Source organism: Lolium perenne, chromosome 3, assembly GCF_019359855.2.
Source record: "Lolium perenne isolate Kyuss_39 chromosome 3, Kyuss_2.0, whole genome shotgun sequence".
NCBI classification, from domain to species: Eukaryota; Viridiplantae; Streptophyta; class Magnoliopsida; order Poales; family Poaceae; genus Lolium; species Lolium perenne.
This window is the reverse complement of record NC_067246.2, coordinates 251465533-251490795: the sequence shown is the minus strand read 5'-3', so window position 1 is coordinate 251490795 and position 25263 is coordinate 251465533. Positions and strand designations below refer to the sequence as shown.

General features: G+C 45.7%; 2 protein-coding genes across 2 annotated transcripts; one reads left to right on the top strand and one right to left on the bottom strand.

Moving 5' to 3' along the window:
- The first annotated feature begins 900 nt into the window (after window positions 1–900).
- LOC127344727 (uncharacterized) lies at window positions 901–6652 on the top strand. Its single transcript, XM_051371060.1, has 4 exons — window positions 901–1457; window positions 2881–3363; window positions 5452–5967; window positions 6061–6652. Exons 1-4 carry the CDS (start codon window positions 960–962, stop codon window positions 6139–6141), a joined length of 1578 nt encoding a protein of 525 aa, XP_051227020.1. The 5' UTR covers window positions 901–959; the 3' UTR covers window positions 6142–6652.
- Window positions 6653–7045: 393 nt separating this feature from the next.
- LOC127344725 (probable metal-nicotianamine transporter YSL18) lies at window positions 7046–9973 on the bottom strand. The gene is made up of 6 exons (XM_051371058.1): window positions 9496–9973; window positions 9233–9399; window positions 9040–9137; window positions 8758–8892; window positions 8464–8653; window positions 7046–8353 (listed from the first exon to the last, which is right to left on the bottom strand). Exons 1-6 carry the CDS (start codon window positions 9860–9862, stop codon window positions 7232–7234), a joined length of 2079 nt encoding a protein of 692 aa, XP_051227018.1. The 5' UTR covers window positions 9863–9973; the 3' UTR covers window positions 7046–7231.
- Window positions 9974–25263: the final 15290 nt, after the last annotated feature.

Sequence of the window (25263 nt, the reverse complement as noted above, 5' to 3'; positions counted from 1 at the left end):
TTTCTGGTCCCGAGATGGAGTTTCGCGACGTGGCGGCGTACTGGGAGGTTTCTGGCGACTTCGACTTCTCGTCTCGCGTTTTTAGATCGAAACCCTTAAGTAGTCCAGAGGAGGGCGTCGGAGGCCAGCCGAGGAGGCCACACAGTAGGGCGGCGCGCCCCCCTCCTGGGCCGCGCCGGCCTAGTGTGTGGGGGCCTCGGGCCTCCACCTGGCTTGCCCTTCTGGCTCCGTAATTCTTCTGGAAAAATAAGACCTTCGACATAAATTCCGGGGATTTTCCTGAAAGTTGGATTTCTGCACAAAAGCGAGACACCAGAGCAATTCTGCTGAAAACAGCGTTAGTCCGTGTTAGTTGTATCCAAAACACACAAATTAGAGGCAAAACAATAGCAAAAGTGTTCGGGAAAGTAGATACGTTTTGGACGTATCAGCGGCCGAGCTCCCAACGGCGAGGCGGCCGAGCTCCAGGCGGCAAGTATACTCCGGCGTGGAGCTTCATCGAGGCAAATCAGGGGAATCGCAGAGCAAAGATAAGGTTGGAGATTTTTTCTGGGCTGTGGTTGGTGGGGCAAGGAGAACGACAACCACGTGATTCTGAGCATCGGAGGGCTACGCACCCGGAGGTTGCGAGCGAGCGCAGCCCCCGGGGGAACAGGATCATTTTCCAATTGCAAATCTGTGGACACGTTAGAAATCAATTTGATATCAGTACTGTGTATATATACATGGTTTCAACTTTGATAAAGATATTCTATAAAAAAAAATCCATCAAGATGGACCATTGGACCAAGGCAATCGAGAGGTCAAGGCGTCACAGGCTCACAGCATGCCAGTTTAAGACCGTGCTAGGCCCACGAGTGGATGTACCAGGCCCAGTATACACTATGCAGACAAGCCTTCTAAAACCCTCGCCACAACCAGCAAGATTCCATTCCCACTTTTCGCCCGAAACCCCAGCCATGGCGATTGCCGGGGATTCCACCGCCGAGCAAGCCCCGGACACCGTTCCCCACGAGCCCCCGGAGGAATCCAGCGGGTCCCCGGACCAGCCTGACCATGGTGAGGTCGATTTCGAGGAGGAGGACGGCGACGCGGAGGAGCTGGACGGGCCGGCGGCGTACGAGGAGAGGGAGCGGGCCGTGCTCCGTCGCCTGTACGGCGAGCCGGTCGGCATCCGCGTCCACGACATCATCATCGAGGGAAATTTCAAGACCCGCGACGAGCTCATCGAGGCGGAGGTCGCCGACCTCCTCCGCTCCGCCGGCACCGTGCAGGACCTGGTGCGTGCCTCCACCCTTGCCAGCGCGCTGCTGCGCCGCCTCGACGTGTTCGAATCCGTCTGCATCACCCTCGACGCCGGCCCGCACGAGTTGCCTGGCACCGCTAACGTCCTCATCCAAGTCGTGGAGGCGGGCACCTTCGGTGGATTTGGCTTCGCCTACTACTCCAGAGCACAGGTGAATAATCTCTGATTTGCTCAATCGTCTTTTCCTTGTTAGTTGGCCGGCCAGAACTAGCAAAGTTGCATACTTTTTGCAATAGTTGTTGTTGTCTGCTGGTTTGCATATGGATGCAAATTTGCAGCACAAATGCACTCACTTTGTTGTTTATTCAGTTGGCCATGTATTGGTAAAAGAAAGCTGCGTGGAATTATGTACCATGGCAAAATTTTGCTGTGATTTAGAATTGGTACTATGTGTGAACTTCAGTTATTGCGCTGTGCCATCTCGCTGATATCATTTTCATGAATATAGCGTTCTAAATCAGGGCCGCTCAAGCAGCATACTGGACCACATGATTGTTACAGTTCCATTATGTTGCATAGCTGGGTTTGTAGAATGAAAGGGAGAAAGGGTAGCAGTAATCGGCAATGACATGTTATTTGGTTTCTAAAGAGGCAGTTTTTGATGCCCAAAGTCTTCTTTAGGTTGCTTTGGTGCACACCTGCCTAAATATAGCATATGTCCCCTACCATTTGCGAATGAATATATTGGTTTTCTGAATAAATATATAAGGTCGCTTATTGCATTAGACATAAACATTTATCGCTGTGGTGACAGCTTGCTCAATTCTTTGCCGCTATTTTATATCAGCCATTTATTACCAGATTATTGTCCTGAGTGAAGCATGCAGATATACCTTATTCAAGAAAACCATTAACTATTGTTGATAAGAAAGCATATATCCTGGCTGTTGACATGTGGCGTAGTTTTATAATGTATTTTCCTTGTAACGAGGCTGAATTACTTATCTCTGTCTCTTAGCTCGGTACGCTGTTGATGTGCAATACTAGGGACTGTTCCAGACTATTCAATTGATAAGATGGAGAACAGAGGTGGCGATACAGAACATGCTTTAGTGATTGATTCGTTCTCGAACTCGCTGGAAGTTTTTTACTGTCTTTTAACTAGAGCCTCTTGGTCACCACAATACAAGTTATTTCCGAAATATGGTGACATTGACACTAGAAAATTCAGTGTTCATTTTTTTCTTTCCCAATCTCATGGTGTGTGGAACCCCAGTCTTGATTTTCAGTAAGAAAACACAACAGGCAAAAACAATTGAAAAACATTGTTTACAACTCACACCAATCAATACTTGCGGCCTATATTGGAAAGCTGTTTTGAACAAATCATGTGAAGACATATTTCTCCAAATGTTTTTGTGGAGCTTGATTTGTCAAACGATAACCATTTTGGCAGCACTCAACATTTAGAAACAAAACCATGCAGACATCTTATTCTGTTGGTGAAATACATGGCTCTTAGCGTTAACACCCTAAGAGTAGAAGAATGCATTTGAAGTTTTGATTAATACATGCTTTCCATTAGTATTGCATTCAGTATCTGAAGTGTTTTCACACATGGTGCTCATGTTTAGGCAAGATCAGGGTCACTCGAAGGGTCGCTCAAATTGAGGAACCTGTTTGGTTATGGGGACATCTGGAAAGCTTCAGGAGCATATGGATGGCATCAGTCACCAGAGCTAGGCATTGGAGTGTGCCTTCCAAGATTGAAATCTATACCAACACCCTTGACAGCTCGGGCATCAGTACTTTCCCAAGATTGGCTGGAACTTTCATCATACAAGGAGCGTCTGCTTGGCCTTTCATTTGGCTTACTTTCAACCAGGCACCATGATTTGTCTTACGATCTGACAGGGCGTACCTTAAGTGATCCCTCACAAATGGCATCAAAGTCCGTAAGAAGGCAGTTAGGACACAATCTGCTTTCTGCATTGAGATATACATATAAAATAGATCAAAGGGATTCAGAACTCCGGCCGACAAAAGGATATGCATTTGTCTCAACTTCTCAACTTGGCGGTTTATGGGACAGAAAAGGACTAAGATTCTTCCGCCAGGTTCTTCCACAACCAACTTCTTATGTTAATCTTCAATGCAGTTTGTCTACTTTGTGGGGGTTGCATATTTTGTTTCTAATTTTCTGATTATTTGTATCTATCATTTGTTCTGGTTTGTATTTGATGTCTTCTCTAAGTTACCTGTGAAGTAATGTGCCTACTCCAGCAATGTGCTTTATAGTTACTGCACTAGCATTATTATTTGACTAAATTGCACTGTTAGATCAAATAATCCAAGAGCTTTCATGGAGACTCTTAACTTGGTGAATGGAAGTGGTTGGAGCAGTGGATGTACAAACCCCCAACCTGGTTTCAAGCCCTCATGGACGCAGATTTGGTTTTCTAGTTATATTGTAGGGGTCTCCTTACAGTTTTCTTTTTTGACATAGTGAATTAGTTATTCCCTGTAAAAGCATATGGAGCCTGATGTTTAAAAGAGCGGATGAGGGGTCCAGGGATAATGACAATAGACATTTGTTCTCTTTTCTTTATTAAATTTTATTTGCCAGTGGAAATGCAGAATATACTGCAACTAGGTATGTCAGACAGAGAGTGAGGGGGTAACTGAAACAACACGACAACATATAGATGCCGAGGTTAAAATAATATGAACAGCATAGTTTGACGTTTGAGTAATCAAAAAGGAATATGTATCTAACTCACAAACACTTTTCTGCTAATGGACCATAGTCTTGAAGGCATAAGTCATATCAAATTTGTATTTGCACTTATAACAATATATAGCAATAGAGAACATAAGTACATAACCAAACCTTCCAAAAGCAATTGTTAGAAGTTATGCCATCAACAAGTCAACCATGCCATGACTGTGCCAAGATCCATTTGATACTTGAAATCCATTGGCCGTAGATAACTAAATTGTACATACAAATGTTGATTAGGCAGTTAATTACTGTTTTTTCTTTGTGTAATACTCCCACCGTCCCATAATATAAGATGCCTATATTGGTTGCAATAACATCTTATATATTAGGGGACGGAGGGGTACCTGCCATGGTTTGGTAAATGGCAGTAAATGACCTTGCCAGTGTCAATACCTAGTAATTACAAGTATTTCAGTTATTTGGCTCTACTTTTGTTGGAAAAATCAGTGCTCTTTTAGATATATCAGGATGACTTATATTGAGTAATGCATTAGAAATGGATGCACATGTGCATTATGGAAAAAATGTATATTAGAGTTTAATGTATCTAAACTAATGTTTTTCGTCGTTGATACATGTGCTTGGAGATATTTCGTTCTGATTGACATACCATAGTAGCTCATGGCAATTTATATTTTAATTTGTCAAGACAATCAGTTGTTAGGATACAGAAATATTGCTAATTTTGTTCAGTTATGAATTTTTCAATGCTCAATTTTGGCTGCACATAGAGCAGAGGAAATTCTGTTAACAGTGCACATGCGAACATCTTGAGATTTGCATGTGCGGGGCTCCTGTTTTTTTGCTTTTCTCTTGACCGCTGAACATCCAAACTTGGTTCACTCTACTCTGCTTACCATACGGACCGCCCGCTTGCCTGTTGACCATTTATTATAATTGGTGAGTAGTATTGTCCTAACAGCTGTCTATAGCTAAGAGCTAGACCCAGGGCGTATGATTATTTCCGTGCTTCATAGCTGTTCTTATTGTAAAGACGAGTATCACCTTATGTGAAGTTCTCCCGTTCCATCAGTCAAGAGGAAGTTGCTAGCCCCTTTTACCCAATCTAATAAAAGCCATATGAACTGCACGAATGTGATATGTGTAGAAACAATCCTGGGAATGCAAGACTAAGATGACAATTGAATATGGGTAGATACGCTTATGCTCTGACTTGACCAATTAAGTTGATACCTGCTTAGGACCTCCTTGAGTCATACTATACACTACAAGGACCATGCTTGTTGACACTATGTCCTCCCTCAAGACATCGGTATAGATAGCCCATCAACAGGATGAGGTAGAAGGATGTAGTTGAAAGGGATGCAACTTTGTGTGTTTGTAGTTTATCAGATAATGTTCCAGATACATGCATGGCTTGATAATATTTTCTTAGCAAACATCCTTGCTTTCTTTGCTGCAGGAGTTTGATGTTCGTGGGGCTGTTCCATTTGGATTTTACAACGCTGCCCTGAATCTTGGCATATCAGCAGGGGTGATTCTACCATTGGGCAGAGGATTTATGGAATTATCTTCACCTGTCCCTGATAGATTTTACCTTGGAGGCCGTTCTTCTCCCGTATGCAGCCTTGGTAGGCTATCATCTCTGCTGGGTTTCGAAACAAGAGGAGTTGGCCCATCAGAACCACGGAGGTTTGTCCCAAGCGGCTCTGCTACAGACGATTCTGCTGCCTCTCCAGGGAGGGATTACTTGGGAGGTGATCTTGCTGTATCTGCCTTTGCTGATCTGTCCTTTGATTTGCCTATAAAGCTGTTCAAAGATACTGGAATACATGGTCATGCATTTCTTTCTGCTGGAAATCTTGCCAAGTTGTCTGAGAGTGAGTATAAGAATTTTTCATTTCCCGAGTTTTGGCGGACATTCAGAAGCTCTGCTGGTATTGGCATTGTACTGCCAACCAACCTTTTCCGGCTGGAGGTAAATTCTTTATTAGGCCCCAGTCTTTCACTGTATGCAAACATTGATGTTTATTTGGTGACTAATCCATGCTCTTTTGCTTTTTTTTTTCAGATAAATTACTGTTATATTTTGAAGAAACGTGAGCATGATCGTGGAGAGACTGGAATTCAGTTTAGTATCTCTCTACCGTAATAGACCTTTGTGATCAATGCAGCAACTTCTCCTTGCCTGTTGAATAATATTTCACCAGTTTCTTTGCTGAATCAGCCGTTTAAGAAACAGGAGATCAGTCCATTCATCATCAAGTTGTTTTTTTGGTTTCTCATAGTATGCCGGAGACTTGGAAGGTTGTTAGTTGCTGAGTCGCAAACTCCTCTTTTGGAAGATTACCTTTCATCGTATTGATATGTCTCCGAGTTGTCACTTGGGCACATCAGATACCATACCATAACCCTGACGACGACTCCTTAAATGTGGTGGTTGATACTTAGTAGTAGATTAACGTGTGTTAGCAAGATTTCTATTCCATGAAGAGTTGGAGAACCTGGTACGCATTTGATTTCTCGTGGTACGCCTGAGAATCGGAAGGTTGTTGGATGCTGTGTCTACTTCTGGGAGATTACCTTTTCATGGTGTTGATCTGTCCCCAAGTTGTCACTTTGGCACATCACCCTGACGGCGGTACCTTAAATTTGGTGGTTGATACTTTAGTATACTCTAGATTAATGCGTGTTAGCAAGATGCCTATTCCATGGAGAGTTGGAGACCCCGGTAACTCTTGTATGCATGCTTTACATATTTGAGCATTTTTACTGAGATGGATGCGACCTTTGTACATGTTGGCACTTGTTTTCATGTGGTGCCGTTCTGAAGAAATGCTCCATGCGAAACCGTGCATACTGTAGAACCGAGAGCACAAAATAGTTGCACAATGCATAAGGGTTCTTTCGTTAGTTTTGAAGAAACTCTTGACGGTTTGACTCCCACAGTCTCATGTGCATACAAGCTAGCATTGACCACCTGATTCAATAACATTAAAGATGGCAGATAGCCTCATGGTCACTCTTGGCTTTGCTTTGTGGTGCTACAGATCCCATTTTGGAAAACTGGCTCTTAAATTTTTAATGCTCGAGATGTCGCAAAGAAGTCGATTCACTCTGTCTGAAAGATCAGTAATTGCGAAGTGTTGAGCTTACATGCTACCACTAAGTCCCGACTTAATATCATATCATGGCAAAATTTACAGGTCAGGCGTGTTGTAAGGGTATGGATGAGATAGCCTTCATCGGGATTTTGGAAGTACAGTGGCAAGGTACGCGTCCAGCTTCTCGTTTTGTTCTCGAGCCACAAACCTTATGCAAATGGGCGGCGTGACGTCGTATCTGGCGAGCAGCGCGTAGGGGATGGAGAAGAGGCCGTCCCCGCATATGAGCCCGGACGCGAGCACCGGCCCGAACACCTGCGCGCCGTCCTTGTCCGTTCTAGCCCACAGGTAGAGTATGAGACTCCCCACGCACATGTCGATGGCCACCGCCGGGACCAGCAGGAACGACATGGCCATGCCGGTGATGCTCGGGATGTAGTGCTGCGCGCGCCACCTGCAGTGCGCGGCCACCTCCCGCAGCGCGCAGACGACCAGCGCCAGGGCGAAGAAGGAGACGCTCATGGCAAGGCAGTGTCTGGGCAGCTCGAGGTCGCCGACGCCGAGCACGGCGATGGCGCGGTAGATCTTGGCCAGCGGCACCTGGTAGATCTTGTTCCCCATGTCCTCGTAGAAATGGTGGAACACGGTGAATATGGCCGGGTTGATGATGCAGCCGATCCCGGTGCCGACGACCTGGCTGACGAAGAGCGCGCGCGGCGAGGTGAGCGTGAGGTACCCCGTCTTGAAGTCCGACATGAAGTCGGAGGCGGTGGAGACGATGGACGACACGATGCCGCAGATGACGAGGCTCCCCACGACCCCGCCGTTCTTGATGCCGATCCACGACGCGAACAGCAGGATGACCAGCTTGTTGTACTGCGCCGAGAAGTTGGTCTCGGCGACGCCCGTGCCGTAGGCGTTGCAGAAGGCCAGGAGGGGCGCGAACAGGTACGCGGTGGCGACGTGGTAGTAGCGCACCTGGCTGTAGATGTGCGGGATGGCGACGGTGGACAGCGACGCCAGGACGGCGTAGCCGCAGACGGCGAAGGTGCTCGGGATGTGTTCCCGGAGGAACACCTGCGTCCTGCGGCGGTCGTCGAAGCTGAGCACGTTGCGTGGAATGGCGTCCACGTCGGAGAAGGACCTCAGCGTTTCCGCAGCCTCCCGCTGGTGGTTGCGCATGGTCTGCAGGGTCTTCACCAAGATCACCACAAGCTGGAAGATGCCATCGCCAAGAATCATGCCTATGGCACCAAACACCTGTTCATTCGATCGATCTCAGATTAAGCGAGCTTTTCCATCAACATTCAACAATCGGCATATGAATATGAACCAGCCATTCTCTAGCTTCTGAGTCTAACTGTCAGCACCTTGTACCCGTTGATGCCCCGTAAACTGTTTTCCTGGAGATCGGCGGCATACCAGCTGCCCTTTTTAGTTTCGATGTACGGCCACATGACCCCCCAGGAGATGATGGCCCCAACGAGCATGGAGATGTTTATCAGGTAAGGGCTGATCATGCCGACACCCACGTATGTTCCATTCAAATTGATGTAGAAGCTGCAAGCATCAGATAAATCAAGCTACCACGTTTCAACACAAGTAATTCTCGTGATCTGAATTCAATTCTTCGAATGGTTGGAATGCAACTTGCAGGCAATTACCCACGATTGAAGGCTTGTAGCCCAAACGACGGGAAGGCGGTGAGGCCACAATGAGGTCCTCCGGTGTAGAACCACTGGAAAATGGACATGAACAAGCTTCCCAGGCACGACCGGATCATGAGCGACACTTGCTTCCTGTAGTCAGAAACATCAATAAAGTACTCCACCCAGCAAACAGACAGGGACATGGACCAGCCATTCTCTAGCTTTCGAGTCCAATTTCTCCCCAATTCCTACCGGATCGGAATTGAACAGTTTCATGTGAAAACCATAGTTGCTTACTTTGCTTGCATCGCTCCATTAGGGGTATGGAAGCTGTTGATGAGGTGAGCCGTAGCCGAGCCGCTTGGAAACGTCAACCGGTGGCGGATGATCATCGTCTATACATTAATCGCCCGCATCAGCCCGAGCTATGATTACACGTTCATGGTGTTAATTCTATCTTTGATCGGCACGGACGTCCAGTCGTACATACCTTCCTCATTGGGACAATAGCGAGAAGGCCGACGAAGCTGACAAGGAAGTAGTATGCCATCATCCGAGGGAACGTCGGCTCGCTGACGTTCTTCCCGACGAATTCTCCGGTGTTAATTTTCTCCGCCGTCCTATGGTCCATGGCCAGCAAATACGACCCGAATCCCCCTAATTAACAACGTCAAAAACACACACAGAATCAAGGAATCTATCGAATGGACTCATCATGGTCGACGACGTCGCGTCGCGAAGAAGAATGCATACCGCTGTACGTCATGCTGGCGCAGGCGACGACGCAGGTCTGGACGACGGCGTTCTCGTGGCGGGTGAAGGGGCTGTAGGACACGCCGAGCTGGTCGAGCAGGCGCGTCCACGCCCTGAGGAGGAAGAAGCCGAGCAGGCCGGCGGAGATGTTGAGCGTGGGGATGATCCCGGACGTGAACACCAGGTTCATCATGACGCCGCTGAAGACCATGCCCAGCGCCAGGCTCGCCACCACGGCGCGCAGCGTCACCTGCTGCCACCATGGCGGGAGCGGCTGATCCTCGAACGCCCGCTCCGTCGACGGCCCCTCCCTTGGGTCGCCGATAGACTCCATTGATTCTCTTCGTTGATCCCGCAGGTTAAACATGCATGTAATTGAGTTTTTTGTGGAGGGACGTACGTGGAGGGAGGGGCGAAGGAAAAATGAGAGGCAGATACGCTACATCGTTTGCTTCTGTCGTTACTATTATTGACGCGCTAATGCCTAATGGTAGTGGTATGTCGGAGCAGTCCGCCCTTTTATATAGACGCATTCACGCATCCACGGCTAATACTCCCCGCATGTAATCCACACTACACCAGAGAGCACTGCCTTAAGTTTGTTTACATGAAGTTGAGCATCAGTGAGAGGTACCTCGTCCTTTTTGCCCCTAGTGTGTGCCAAAAAAGTTGCCCACATGTCTATTCTTTAAGAATGTGACTATTTCTCAGTCGACGGAGAAATAACTTCGTTCTTAGTCAGATGATGTCATCAAATCTCAGTTACAACTTAGGTTTTAATTCATGATTAGCACGAATCACGATGCAAATCAAATGGTGTAAGACTTAACTGAGCACGAAGTTCTCAGCTAGCTGAGAACTAACAAATCCCATTCTTTAACTTCTAATAATCACACACCACTCCAGCTAACACACATTCATCATGGAGATGGTGTATGAGTTGATGGAGGCGATGGAGATGCTACTAGGAGAGATTCCAGTTGCGTTTCCCTCTCCAATCTTGCTCTAGTGACAAACTTTTTCTCTATTTCGTGTATGTCTCGCACCAAGGTTCTCCTTGCGTGAAAAGAATTGAAGGGATATATCGAGAGGCTATAAGGTCAATGCGGAGTCCTCGACCAAAGGCCGACACGACCGGACGATTGAAGGGATCTGGACCCACTTTAGTGTGGCTTTAGGGGCACTCCACACAAAGGAGCCCTTCTGGCTCCTCTAAGGATCCTCTTGGATCCTTCGGGTGTTGGTTCTCTTCATTCCCGATTTAAAAAAATCGCATGCATTTTCTCAGAATTAATTGGATTCCAGATTGTTCATGAAACTTATAAATACATGAGGGGTTTTTCGTCCTTCCAAAATTAAATAATCCATCCGATTCTAATTAGTTGTCGCAGATTTAGGAAAAATCCACGACAAACTGCGACAACTAATTTGGATCGGAAGTAGTAACAAATAAATTGGACTCGGTGAAAATCCCAATAATCATGGAAAATATGAAAGGAAACATAATCATGGCAAATACCAAGGCAATTCATATAATAAACAACAAAGTTCATATATATGCTATGGATGTATTAACATCCCTGAGCTTAACTTTGTCGTGCACGACTAAACAAAATCTCAAGCTCGTAGATAATTAAACATAAACAAAAGGACTTTTGTCATATTTCTCTTAGAATAGAAAATTATAGATATCTATCACATGACTCTTTAGAAAGGGGAAAGATAGGCCCTTTGAGTCGCGAAAAGTAGGATTTACATGCTCTTGGTTTTACTAACAACATAATTATGAAAACATTTTGGGAAGGACCTCTCATGTCAACAGCTCATCGTACCACGAGAGTGTAGTGCTCATATAATTGGCATCTTTAATTTATACACTATGCCACATTTTATTTATTTTCTTTTAGCCTTCAGTGGAAGATTTCTTCCTACGTCTCTCTTGGACATCATAATATTCTTTCCTTTTTCTCAATTTTCTCATTTTTTTTCTTTTGGTGCCTAACTTTTATGGGCAGGCGGTGATACTCTCTAGTTCTTCTTGTTTTTCTACATAAATGGTAGCCACACCTCTCAAATTCGTGGTCACCCCATTCTACTTTCCCGTGAGCTATGAGCAACACAAAAGAGACCAAGTATTGAAAAAATTCGGTGCGAAATGGCAAATTTACACTGAATGGAGATAAAATACCACATAGATATGGTGTACATAATAAAACAAATTTGGATTCAGGAAGTTTCGATGTACAAGCAAAAAATACCATGCTTAGTACATGTAAGGCTAGCAAAAGGGAGATTCACCACTAAGGAGAGCTCACAAAAATGGCACAACACACCTCAGTTTATATACCACTAGAGATGTTGCAAGTTAAGTTAAATCAACTATGGTGCTCGAAAAACATGAGTAAAATATTTTCAAACCGATGGTTGATGGAGTGTTGGGATGGAGGAGGCATCCCCACGCTTAAGTGTTTACCCTTTCTTCATCTTAGACCTCATTTTTTCATATTTCTTTGTCCTAAAAAAATTCACAGTGATATTCTCCATTTTTATTTGTTTGTGTGGAGTGGTTAGTGCAGAATATAATAATTCTTAGGTAATGCATAACTCATTTGCACAAAGAGGATTTTTCTCCTCAAGAAGGTGTTAAGAAAAAAATTCAAGGAGGATTTAGGACCAACTAAGCAAATATTCACCATGAAGATCTCGTAAGAGATCAACGAAGTTATTTTGGCCCCCATGGGAAAGATACATTGAGAAGGTACTTGAAAGGCTCAATATAAATGACACAAGGTTTTTTACCTAGCTCTCCACTTGCAAGCCATCACTAGTTGTGGAATGATGCCCTACAAGCAAGAAGGATAAAGAAGAAATGAGTAAGGTACTATACCAATCTATTTACTGGTGCCATGGTGTGCACTTGGTCTGATATTTCCTATGCAGTTGGTGTTGTTAGCCGGTCCATGAAAACTCCAAGTGGGGCTCACTAGAATGTAGTGAAGTGGATACCCAGATATGTCAAAGGTACTTCAGATTTGTGTTTATGCTTTGGAGGCGCAGTGATTATTTATTGTCGGGCTACACATATTCAGGTTATTCTAGTGATGCATATTCTATGAAGTCAACTTCAAGATACCCGATGAATTACGCATGGGGAGCAGTGTCATGTTAACCAAAATTGCAGAAATGTGTTAAAATGTCAATCACAAGCTGAGTACATAGTTGAGGTTGATGCTTGCAAGGAAGTGTTTTGGGTCAAAAAATTCTAGTAAGAGTTGGGCATGAAGCTAGTGACAAGGTATCAACTTGTCAATGCCTATGGATTGTAGGCTAGGATTTAGTTAGAAGTAGAGGGTAAGTAGATCTCGAAGGTTTCAGCCGAAAAGTACTCGACGATTGTGAAAACTAGGGTTTGTAAACAATGATTCGATGCCTTCCTTGTCCCTCGACTCCCCCTTTATATAGGAGGCGGAGCCGAGGGATTCGTGTTGTACAAGTTACAGAGTCCGGGATGGTTTCTAATTCAAACCGCAAGATTACAAATAACACTTCCTATTACAACTCTAACTTTCCTTAATAATATCTTGGGCTTCCGAATCTTCTTATTCTTCGGGTAGTGGGCCTTTAGTAAACCCCGGGTACTATCTTCGGCAGGCCCATTTGGGATGCCTATGTCAGCTAGAGACATAAAATGTGTTTTGCAGCATTAAAAGTGATATTCAATCAAGGTTGGAAAAAGCGCTAAGCGTAAGCGAGGCGGTTGGCATTCTCGTAGTGCATAGGCGATGCTTAAGCACTCTAGGCGCAGCCTAGGTGGGAATAGTTTATACCATCAAGTGTGTACATGGGTTATGGGTTATTATATGTGAATAGACATTAATCTAGAGCATGTAAATGTGTAAATTTCTCATAACTAGCTTTAGAATAATCCCATCTAGCTCCTTAGTGAAGTATGGCATACATTTCTTATTAAGGAAGACAGTTTCTTCGTTGCACTGTCTAGACTTCCGCTTATGCCCTAGGCAAGGTGTTTGTCCATCGCCTAGCGCCTAAGCATGCTTAAGCGTTTCCTAGGTGTCGCCTTGTCCAACAGTGATATTCATCTTACAAAGTATTCGAAGTTTCACTCTTGAATCAAGCAAATCAATGTGAGGTATCATTGGATTCGAGTTGGACAGACATTATCTCTAACTGGGTGCACCCTCCCTCCGCCCTACTATTGTTGAGACGGGGCGGAAAGGGACATTTCTTCTCCTACATGTGCTTCTTCTCCTATCATGTGCGATTCTCCTCTCTTCGACTGCACGGTGTTGTCAACCTCGCCACCACTAGCGCACTTCCTCTACCACACTCGTTGTAGCATCATCTTGTACCAGTACGTCACATCATCATCCTACCCTAGCCACCTATGTGTAATCGTCATGTCCTGATGTATCCTCTTCCTCCTCTGAAGTAATCCATTGCCACCTCGACTCGCCTCCTCCTTGATCGCACGGTGCTATTGCACCATGGCTTGCCTGATCCTCCTCCACATGCGGCTTCAAAGTCGTCTACCTCTCTTCCTATCGCCACCGCCACCAACGCCTCCAGCGAGGAAGATGACATGAGAGAGCAAATATAAAAAGAGAAACAAAAAATATAGTGCCACCAAGCTAGTCCCACCAGTCACACGGCAAATGGAGTTGTGAAATAGGGGCCAGTGCTGGAGCAAATCGAAAGATATGAGAGCTTTGGAAGTAGGGCACAACTAGATTGTTTGAGGACATTTTATGGGCTATTGGTAGAGATGGTCTTAGGAGGGTGGTTATACGCTAGGTCCACCGGGGACCCCCAATCCATATGTGAAACATTTTACGTGTTTTGTTAAGTTAAAAAATGATTTATTCTTTCACTACAAGGTAACATTCATGTGTATAATGAGGGTTTACTAAAGGCCCACTACCCGAAGAATAAGAAGATTCGGAAGCCCAAGATATTATTAAGGAAAGCTAGAGTTGTAATAGGAAGTGTTATTTGTAATCTTGCGGTTTGAATTAGAAACCATCCCGGACTCTGTAACTTGTACAACACGAATCCCTCGGCTCCGCCTCCTATATAAAGGGGGAGTCGAGGGACAAGGAAGGCATCGAATCATTGTTTACAAACCCTAGTTTTCACAATCGTCGAGTACTTTTCGGCTGAAACCTTCGAGATCTACTTACCCTCTACTTCTAACTAAACCCTAGCCTACAATCCATAGGCATTGACAAGTTGATACCTTGTCAATTGGCGCCGTCTGTGGGGACTAGAGGCGTAAGGATCTGATCTCGATGGCACGCTCAAGATCTTCGACATCATCAACCGCAAGCAACGCAATGGATCGAGGTAAACAGATTGCTGCTGGTCCTGTCGATTTTGTTCCTCACCCACCCTCCCGTTTGGATGCATATGCGTATCTGGCGGAGCCTATGGAGATGACATTCGGAAGGTTTCGCTTTCGCGTCGAGAAGGAAGGATCGTATCGTGTCGAAATTCCGATTTCGTCGGGATCGTCGGCGGTCGATTCCGATTTTTCAAGCTATACATCGTCAACCGAATCAGGAGAAGAAGAAACTTCGTCGGCACGCTACGTCAGCACCAGGGCAAGAGAGAAACTCGCCAAGATCTTCAGCGACATGTCGTTTGAGTCATCTGCGGACTCATATATAAGCGATGGCTCAAGCAGTGTCGACAGTTACGACTTCATCGACAAATCTATTACAGTGGGCAAGGTCTTCATCAATCTCAACGATGGTGTCACCAAACCCAATATAGATCTGAATACAAAATATCATCAGATTTACGCTATCGAAGAGCCAAATAATGATCAAGAGGAAACATCTGAGGCTTTCGACGATCTGGGAAATCCATACGTCGATCCCTCCGATCTGCGACGAGGCCTGGGCAATAAGTACGTCGGGCCACAGCCGCGAGACAGAGTTCAACTCTCGCAAGCAGCTTGGGATAGAGCCGCGAGAGCTATGGACGGTTTAGAACCGATGGCCACCACAGCCACACCAGAGGAATTGCAAGCATATCAATATAGGCTCGCACGAGCTGCAAGAGAATTGGAAAAACAGACAGCTGAGTTAAACAGAAGAAAGGAGGCAGCTTCTGCATCCAGCAGGAGAAGGGCAGATTTGAGTCGACAATCTAGAACTTCGGGTGATAGCCACAGGGAGGCTCGGATCAGAGCAAGATCAAGGTTACAACACATACCCGAAGCAGAAAGAGAGCACTTGATCCAAAACCTCGACATATCCTTTATGTCGATAGATACAAGAGGGAACATCATCCCTAAGACACCAGAGGCTGGGTATATGGCGACACAAGCTTTTATCCTCGCATCTAAACCACCTCCAGGAGATCCAAGGGAAACACTATACAATATGGCGATAGCAGGAGTTGGAGCTATGGGGACAGCGTTTGTATCAACGCCTCCCGAAGGAGCGGCAAGGCAAAATAGTCCACGACCTGCAGCAGCAACAGCGGCAGCCCCTGAAGGACCAAGCGGAGCAAGAGACACGGCAGCACAAGCAAGGGTCGACAGAGCGCGGCAAGGCAGAAGGGAACATCGGCAATCCCCAGAACTTAACGACGAGGATATGTGTGGCTTGCCGTGCTTCACGAGGAGAGTCCGAAAAACTCGAGTCCCTTCAGGATTCAAGTTACCTGACAACTTCAAGAAATTCGACGGCCTTCAGGATCCAGAGGACTGGCTAGTTGATTATCTCGAGACGGTGAAGCTCACAGGAGGAACTAGGGCAACAGCTATGCAAAGCATCCAGGTGCATTTGAGTGGAGCCGCACGATCTTGGATAAAGAAACTTCCTCCAGGATCTATCGACAGCTGGGAAAGCTTCGAGGACGTGTTCGTCAAGAACTTCCGGTCCACATGCAAAAAACCTGCGTCGTTGGAGGAGTTGAGAGCATGTCGACAAAAGCCGGATAAGCCAATGAGAAAATATATCCAAAGGTGGAACATCATCAAAAACTCAGCAGAAAATATATCTGACGAGAGAGCGATAGATGCGTTTGTCGCAGGAATCAGGCGTGGAGATTTTGTCGAGGACTTGGGAAGGACCAACCCAAAGACAGTATCCGCGTTAATGGAAATAGCCAACAGATGGGCAGATGGAGAAGATGTTGTCCACAACAAACGGCACAGGTCGCCAGAGGAGGACCGTGGTCGAAATTATCAACCGAGGCGACGATTCCCTCGACAGTACCCGAACTATGACGCTCCAGGACAAATTTCGGCAGGTTTTCGGGCAAACACAGGAGGAAACAACAGAGATGATTATCAGAGAAGCAATGAGCAGCGAGGCGATAATAGGGATGATTCCCGAAACAACAGGCAAAATAGCGGGCCTAGGTTCCCAAGGCCTTTCGTGTCTCCCGAAGAGATGATGAATGGCCCGTGTCAGATGCATTTTTTCCTCGACAGCAACGGAAAAAGACAGTCAGGACATCTACAGAAAGATTGTCGCAATTTCCAGGCAATGTTAAGATGGGCAGAGCACGCTAACGCTCGGGCAGCACAGAGAAATCCTCGAGAACCCAGGAGCGAGATTCACTTGCCACCTCCTCCCGCGATTACAGAAGACAATCGACATCAGCTCAGAATAGCGGCAGCACCTCCACCACCACCATATGTTGATCCTAACTCTAACGGAGCGGTGTCGATGATTCAGAAGGGAAGGCCATCCAATAGAGCTCAGAAAGTAATCTCACGACAGTGTTTATGGCAGAAAAAATGCCTCCACCAACTGTCGAGTATCTTAATTGGTCAGGGCAAGATATTGGCTTCACCATAGCAGATCATCCGCAGCAAGTTCCTCGACCAGGGCAGTCAGCACTTATTTTACCAGCAGTTATTGCGGGATTTGATGTCTCTCGAGTGTTCATAGACGGCGGCAGCAGCTTAAACCTTATGTATGCAGATACATTGAGGAAGATGAACATATCCCTAGCGAACTTGAAGCCAACAGACACAAGGTTCCACAGTATCACACCGGAGAAACCGAGTTATCCATTGGGGAAGATCAATCTCGACGTTCAGTTTGGAACCCGAGAGAATTATAGAATCGAGAGGCTGGAATTTGAAGTCGTGGATTTTCCGTCGCAGTACCACGCTTTGTTGGGACGACCAGCATATGCTAGATTTATGGCTATGCCACACTATACATACCTGTTGTGGAGGCTGCCTGGACCAAAGGGACCAATCACAGTCAAAGGAAGCTTCGCCTTAGCCGATAAGTGCGATAAGGATTTTCATCGGATATCAGAAACTTTCGGGATGCAAGCTGAGTATTTGGCGTCAAAAAGTATGACTGACTACGACATGCTGCCAGACGTTGGAAGGCCAAATAAAGAATCAACTTTCAATACCGAGAAAAATTCTAAGGAGGTGCAGATTCACCCGACAGACCCGAAAAAGACGACGTCCATTGCAACAAATATGGATCTCGCATAGGAAAGCGCGCTCATCAAGTTCCTCCGTGAGCACTGGAAAATCTTCGCATGGTGTCCAGCTGACATGTCAGGAGTACCCAGGGAACTTGCCGAGCACCACCTCAACTTGGATCCTCTCGCGAGACCAATCAAACAACCATTGCGGCGTTTTTCGGAACCAAACCGCAAGGCTATGCTATCAGAAATAGATCGACTCAAGGATGCTGGTTTTATCAAAGAGATATCTACAGAAGCCACATGGGTAGCTAACCCAGTGATGGTGCCGAAGAAGCACACGACAGTCCTTCGCATGTGCGTCGACTTTACGTGTCTTAATAAACATTGTCCTAAGGATCACTTTCCCCTCCCAAGGATCGATCAAATCATCGACTCCACAGCAGGATGTGAACGTCTTTCCTTTTTGGATGCATACTCTGGTTATAACCAGATCAGACTAAAAGAAGATGATGAGGCCAAAACAGCGTTCATAACACCTTACGACGTGTTTTGCTACAGAACAATGCCTTTTGGTCTAAAAAAACGCGGGAGCAACATATCAGAGGATGATGCAGAAGTGTTTGGCGACACAGATCGGGAAAAACGTGCAAGTATACATCGACGACGTCGTCATAACGTCAAAAAAGGGGGCAACGCTGATCGAGGATCTCAAGGAAACCTTTGACAACCTCGACAAATTCTGCCTCAAGCTGAACCCGACGAAGTGTTCTTTTGGCGTCCCAGCAGGAGAACTTCTGGGGTTTCTAGTTTCAGCAAGAGGAATTGAAGCAAATCCCGACAAAATACAAGCTATCGTAACAATGAGGAAGCCAACAAAATTGAAAGAAATACAGCAGCTAACTGGGCGAGTCGCAGCTTTGAGCAGCTTCGTCGCCAGGCTGGGAGAAAAAACGTTACCATTTTACGCTCTGATAAAGCAAGGAGAGAAATTCCAGTGGAACGAAGAGGCCGACAGAGTTTTCGAGGATTTGAAGCGCACAATCTCGACACCACCAATCTTGGTGGCGCCGAAAGAAAAGGAACCTCTCCTGCTGTATATTGCAGCCATGCCCCAAGTGGTTAGCACGGTGTTAGTTGTTGAAAGAGAAGAAGAAGGAAAACTCCATGGAGTGCAGAGGCCAGTATATTTCATCAGTGAAGTTTTATCGCCTTCCAAACAGCGGTACCCGCAGTACCAGAAACTAGCATATGGAGTAATTGCAACGGCAAGGAAGTTGCGCCACTATTTTTCGGCACACCCGATAATAGTAGTCAACGAAGCACCTCTTTCAAATATACTGAACAATCCAGAAGCTACAGGGCGTGTCTCCCTTTGGGGAATAGAACTTTCTCCTTGGGACATCACGTATGAAAAAAGAAAGGCAATCAAGTCGCAAGTTCTGCCAGATTTCATTGCAGAGTGGATGGAGCTACAAAACACGGGACCTCCAGATTTGTCGAGAACTTGGACCATGAACTTCGATGGGTCCAAGCGAGCAGAAGGAGCCGGCGCAGGAGTAGTACTTATATCACCTGAAGGCGACAAATTGAAATACGTCCTTCGGATGACGTTCCCTAATGCATCCAATAATGAAGCAGAATATGAAGCCCTCATACACGGGATGAAGATGGCGAAAGCTTGCGGTGCAACTCGACTAAAAATCTTTGGCGACTCACAATTGGTGGCTCAGCAAGTTATGAACCAATGTGACGCAGTCAATGATAGCATGATGGCATACAAGGAGGTGTACAATGAGCTCGAGAAGCTGTTTGATGGATGCAAGGTAAATCACATCAGTAGATTGAGCAATGATGAAGCCGACGTTCTCGCAAACATCGGGTCGCAATGCCTCTCAATCCCGCCAGGAGTATTTTGGGAAGAAATAGCGGAGAGATCCACGAAGCCAAACAAGGTGCAGAAAAAAGCAAAAGAAGAGAAAACCTCGACACCCCTCAAAGAAACCACGGAGGATGAAGTGGACCAAGAGCTTGTGATGATGGTACAAATTCCTTGGATGCAAGCATATATATCATACATCCTCAGGAAAGAAATACCCGATGATCCAGTTGAGGCAAGGCGAGTTATTCGACGCTCCAAAGCTTTCACAGTGGTCAAAGGGGAATTATACAAGCGAAGTATTTCAGGCGTCCTGCAAAGGTGTGTCACACCCGAAGAAGGAAGAATAATTCTGAAGGATGTACACGGAGGAATATGTGGCCACCACGCAAGTAGTCGAGCTATTGCAGCCAAGGTTTTTCGGGCAGGATTCTATTGGTTGACGGCAATCGAGGATGCCAAGGAAATAGTAAGAACTTGCGACGCGTGTCAAAGGTTTGCCGCAAAACCTCACTCTCCAGCGGCAGAACTAACACCAATACCATTGTCGTGGCCCTTTGCCCAATGGGGACTCGATATGGTGGGCAAGTTGCACAAAGCTTCGCCTGGAGGGTATGAGTACTTGCTGGTCGTTGTCGACAAATTCACCAAGTGGGTAGAAGCGAAGCCAATAAATTCACCAGATGCAGCATCGGCAATAAAGTTTGTGAAAGGCCTCATTTTTCGGTTTGGGGTGCCTCATAGCATTGTTACAGATAATGGTTCAAACTTCACATCCAAGGAATTCAAGGAATACTGCGCAGAAGTAGGCATTAAATTGCACTTTGCGTCAGTTGGGCACCCGCAAACTAATGGACAAGTCGAGAAAGCCAATGGTATCATCTGCAACGGCCTCAAAAAGCGCCTGCTAGGACCGCTTGAAAAAGCTCGACATACTTGGCCAGAGGAATTGCCAAGTGTTTTGTGGAGCATCCGAACAACACCAAATACGGCGACACAAGAAATTCCATTTTTTCTCGTCCACGGAGCCGAAGCAGTACTACCAATTGAAATAGAGCATGATTCTCCAAGGGTAACAGAGTATGACGAAGAAACATCACAAAAAGCTCGGGAGGATGACATGGACGCACTCGACGAAGCTCGCGATGAAGTACTTTCACGAGTCACCAAATACCAGCAAGACCTCAAAAACTACCACAGTCGACGGTTAAGACCAAGATCTTTTCAAGTCGGGGATTTGGTCTTGCGGTTAAATCAAAAAAGTACTGAGAAGCTCGAATCACCATGGTTGGGACCTTACGTTGTCACGGAAGTCATCGACGGAGGCGCATACAGGATCAAGAACAAGAAGACAGGGGCTCCCGAGAAAAACCCCTGGAACGTAGCACAGCTCAGGCGGTTCTACGCCTAGAGTCGAAATATAGTCCTTCTCTGTAAAAATACAATGTACTGAAACGCCCGCGAGTTTTCAGACGCACTCTTTTCCTTTTCGGGGCATCGAGTGGGGCCGGAAAGATTTTTAATGAGGCGGGCTCGCGGTGCTGCAATATAATAAAGATAGTGGAGATATATTTCTTATTCTTCGACACGCTCGGGGGCTCAACGCCTTCAAATCTCAAAATACGTACAATATAGACAAATCAGACTTACCAAAATATTTCGCCTTGGTACACTAAATACCTCGCCAAATTATAAATATAGTGTACACGTCAAAAAACTTATTGCTTTGGTCCAAGCTACCTCGCAACAAAAATATAGAACTTCAACATAAAGATACTCGAAGGTTTGCAACCTATTCGGTGAAAAAAGTAAAGATATCTCCTCATGGCAAGAGGAAAAGTCTTCGAGATGGAAAAAACAGTACAACTCTAGCCAGAAGGCTCGGGGGCTCCAACAATATAGAGCAGTTTACAATATACAACAAATTTCTTCGGAAATCAAAAAAGATACAGACATAATGTTGTCCAATATAGTACAAATCAGTCAAAACCTAAAATACTATCTATGGACAAGCCTCTGGTTGTTTTATGCTCAGCATAGGACCCCTTGACAAAGAATTCTGAGTCCATCCGAAGAAGTTCATCTATCATTGACTCAGCCACAGGAGTTACCATCTCATTGATTGAGTCAATATCATTTTTTCGTCGCGATTTCTTGGCCAGGCAATCAGCAACAATCTTCGTCAGGTCTAATTTTGGATGGCAAATATTTATCATAATCATGGCAAACCTTGCTCCAGCAGTCAACTGAGCTCGCACAAAATTATGAATGCGGGGAGCATCTCTAAAAACCTCCAGCAATTCAGGAAGAGTCTTGGGAATTTCATTCCAAGGAAACAAAGTTTTGTAAACAAGGGTTAATGTTGTCGTGCAAAAATTGAGAAATTCGCGCACTTGGCAAGCACGATCTTGAAACCTGACAATTTGCTGGGTTCGTTCAGGGGAGGCCCAGAATAAAGAGCCATGGTTAAGGGAAAGATTGACGAGAAGATTTGTTCTCTCGTTCACTCTTCGATCTTCGGTGGCAGCATTAAGAACCGAGCCTATTAAGCGACAAGGCAAGAAATTTGAAGGGGGGCACAGCAAAATAAAGAGGAGGCATTGCGAGGTTGGAAAAACATACCTAACATATCTGTGCTAGCCTCCAACATTAGCTCGAGCATGCTATTTTCTCGGGTAGTGGCTCCTTTTGCTTCCAATACAGCAGTATCCTTGGTAGCCATAGCCTCTTTGGTTTGTTGGAGAGCAAGTTTTTCTTGTTCGGATGCTCTCCGAGATTGTTCCATCATCGCAAGAGTTTGTTTCTTCATGGATTGAAGTTGCTGTCGAAGTTCTTGCAAATCTTCTGACGAATGTTTGCTTGAAGAACCTTCGAGGGGGTTATCATCGATTAGCATTTTCTTCGAGAAGGAAGAAGCAGGAGAAGCATCAGCAGAGCAAGGATTGGTCGAATAGTTGTCAAATATTAACTGGAAAAGAAAGCGCCAGGATCAATGATAGTGCCAGAGGGAATTTCATTAATTTCTAGAAATATTTACATAGGCATTACAAAAGAAGTTTCTCCTAAAGGACTACCAGGATAATTGTCGCCACAGCTAAATTGGCGACAAGGGCAAAAAAAACAGAGAAAGAAAAAACAAAGAGGCATGCAACTAGACCTCCGGCCTTGATGAGCTAGGAGTTGAAGCTGGTTTGATCCCGAGATAGGCCAGGATTTTCTTCGTGTTGGGCTTGGCTGCCTTAATCAACGACCTCCATCTTGATTGCTCTATCTGATCGGTGTCGCCAACCTTCATCCAATCAACAGTTTGTTGGCTGTCCGCAACCAAGGCAACAGTGCTCTCGACAGCAATCTTCATGTTCTCCTGGCGCATTTTCAGTCCAAGGTCCTCTGATGAATTGAAGCTCCGGGCAAGGGCAAGGAAAGTCGTAGGTTCCTCTTTCTTCGGGAAGAAGTAGGGGAACAGCTTCGACAGTCCCGCGTCAGCATTCGCCACGCCTTCACGAATTTCGGATCCATGAAACTCCAGATAAGAAAGTGCGTCAAGGAGAGGATCATTGTCGGGATTCTCCAGATCAAACTCTTGGTTTATTTGGCCTGCCACAGGAAACAAATGTTGGTCAAAAACAAGAAAAAGCAGGTCATATAAGAAATAGAAGAGATCGAAAAGATTACCTTTGAAGCGCCGACTTTGCGAATTAACGCGCTTGAGGATTCCCTTTTCACGAGCAGCCTGTGCGGTTTTGTGCTCATTCAATGCAGCTTCAGCATCCTCAAGTCTCTTCTGCAGTTCCTCGACACTAGCAATTTCTGCTCTGGCTTCCTCAGCCTCTGCTTTGGCTTCGCTAGCAACAAGTTCGGCTTTCTTGCGGGCCGCTTCACTTTGCTCTAGTTTTTGAGCAAGTGCGTCGGCACGTTTGTTGGCCTCTGCAAGTTTCTCTGTCGAAATAAAAAAGAAAGGTCAAAAATTGCGACAAACGACAGGAGCAAGAAGTCAAAAACAACGACAGCAAAAAAGTTATTACCTTCGGTTCTGCTGGCATACTCACGGTACCCAATGAATTGGGATCCGATGCGGATAAGCTCTTTGATCATGGGCTGTCAAAGAAGAACAAAGAAATAAAAACATCGGTATGGAAAAAGAGTGAAGGCGTAAAAAAGCAAAATAGAGGAAATATAGATATTGGCAAAAGCAAATGGGCCTGCCGAAGATAGTACCCAGGGTTTACTAAAGGCCCACTACCCGAAGAATAAGAAGATTCGGAAGCCCAAGATATTATTAAGGAAATCTAGAGTTGTAATAGGAAGTGTTATTTGTAATCTTGCGGTTTGAATTTGGAGCGTCGAATAACTCGCCTTGCCTCAACTGGATCATCGGGTATTTCTTTCCTGAGGATGTATGATATATATGCTTGCATCCAAGGAATTTGTACCATCATCACAAGCTCTTGGTCCACTTCATCCTCCGTGGTTTCTTTGAGGGGTGTCGAGGTTTTCTCTTCTTTTGCTTTTTTCTGCACCTTTTTTGGCTTCGTAGATCTCTCCGCTATTTCTTCCCAAAATACTCCTGGCGGGATTGAGAGGCATTGCGACCCGATGTTTGCGAGAACGTCGGCTTCATCATTGCTCAATCTACTGATGTGATTTACCTCGCATCCATCAAACAGCTTCTCGAGCTCATTGTACACCTCCTTGTATGCCATCATGCTATCATTGACTGCGTCACATTGGTTCATAACTTGCTGAGCCACCAATTGTGAGTCGCCAAAGATTTTTAGTCGAGTTGCACCGCAAGCTTTCGCCATCTTCATCCCGTGTATGAGGGCTTCATATTCTGCTTCATTATTGGATGCATTAGGGAACGTCATCCAAAGGACGTATTTCAATTTGTCGCCTTCAGGTGATATAAGTACTACTCCTGCGCCGGCTCCTTCTGCTCGCTTGGACCCATCGAAGTTCATGGTCCAAGTTCTCGGCAAATCTGGAGGTCCCGTGTTTTGTAGCTCCATCCACTCTGCAATGAAATCTGGCAGAACTTGCGACTTGATTGCCTTTCTTTTTTCATACGTGATGTTCCGAGGAGAAAGTTCTATTCCCCAAAGGGAGACACGCCCTGTAGCTTCTGGATTGTTCAGTATATTTGAAAGAGGTGCTTCGTTGACTACTATTATCGGGTGTGCCGAAAAATAGTGGCGCAACTTCCTTGCCGTTCCAATTACTCCATATGCTAGTTTCTGGTACTGCGGGTACCGCTGTTTGGAAGGCGATAAAACTTCACTGATGAAATATACTGGCCTCTGCACTCCATGGAGTTTTCCTTCTTCTTCTCTTTCAACAACTAACACCGTGCTAACCACTTGGGGCGTGGCTGCAATATACAGCAGGAGAGGTTCCTTTTCTTTCGGCGCCACCAAGATTGGTGGTGTCGAGATTGTGCGCTTCAAATCCTCGAAAGCTCTGTCGGC

What these genes read in the sequence shown, in the direction of transcription:
- LOC127344727 (XM_051371060.1), top strand. Translation starts at nt 960, where the DNA reads ATGGCGATTGCCGGGGATTCCACCGCCGAGCAAGCCCCGGACACCGTT. An exon ending in GACTAAGATTCTTCCGCCAG is followed by an intron (nt 3,364 to 5,451) that starts GTTCTTCCACAA and finishes TCTTTGCTGCAG; the next exon opens with GAGTTTGATGTTCGTGGGGC. An exon ending in CCAACCTTTTCCGGCTGGAG is followed by an intron (nt 5,968 to 6,060) that starts GTAAATTCTTTA and finishes TTTTTTTTTCAG; the next exon opens with ATAAATTACTGTTATATTTT.
- LOC127344725 (XM_051371058.1), bottom strand. Translation starts at nt 9,862, where the DNA reads ATGTTTAACCTGCGGGATCAACGAAGAGAATCAATGGAGTCTATCGGC. An exon ending in CGCCAGCATGACGTACAGCG is followed by an intron (nt 9,400 to 9,495) that starts GTATGCATTCTT and finishes GTTGTTAATTAG; the next exon opens with GGGGATTCGGGTCGTATTTG. An exon ending in CTACAAGCCTTCAATCGTGG is followed by an intron (nt 8,654 to 8,757) that starts GTAATTGCCTGC and finishes TGATGCTTGCAG; the next exon opens with CTTCTACATCAATTTGAATG.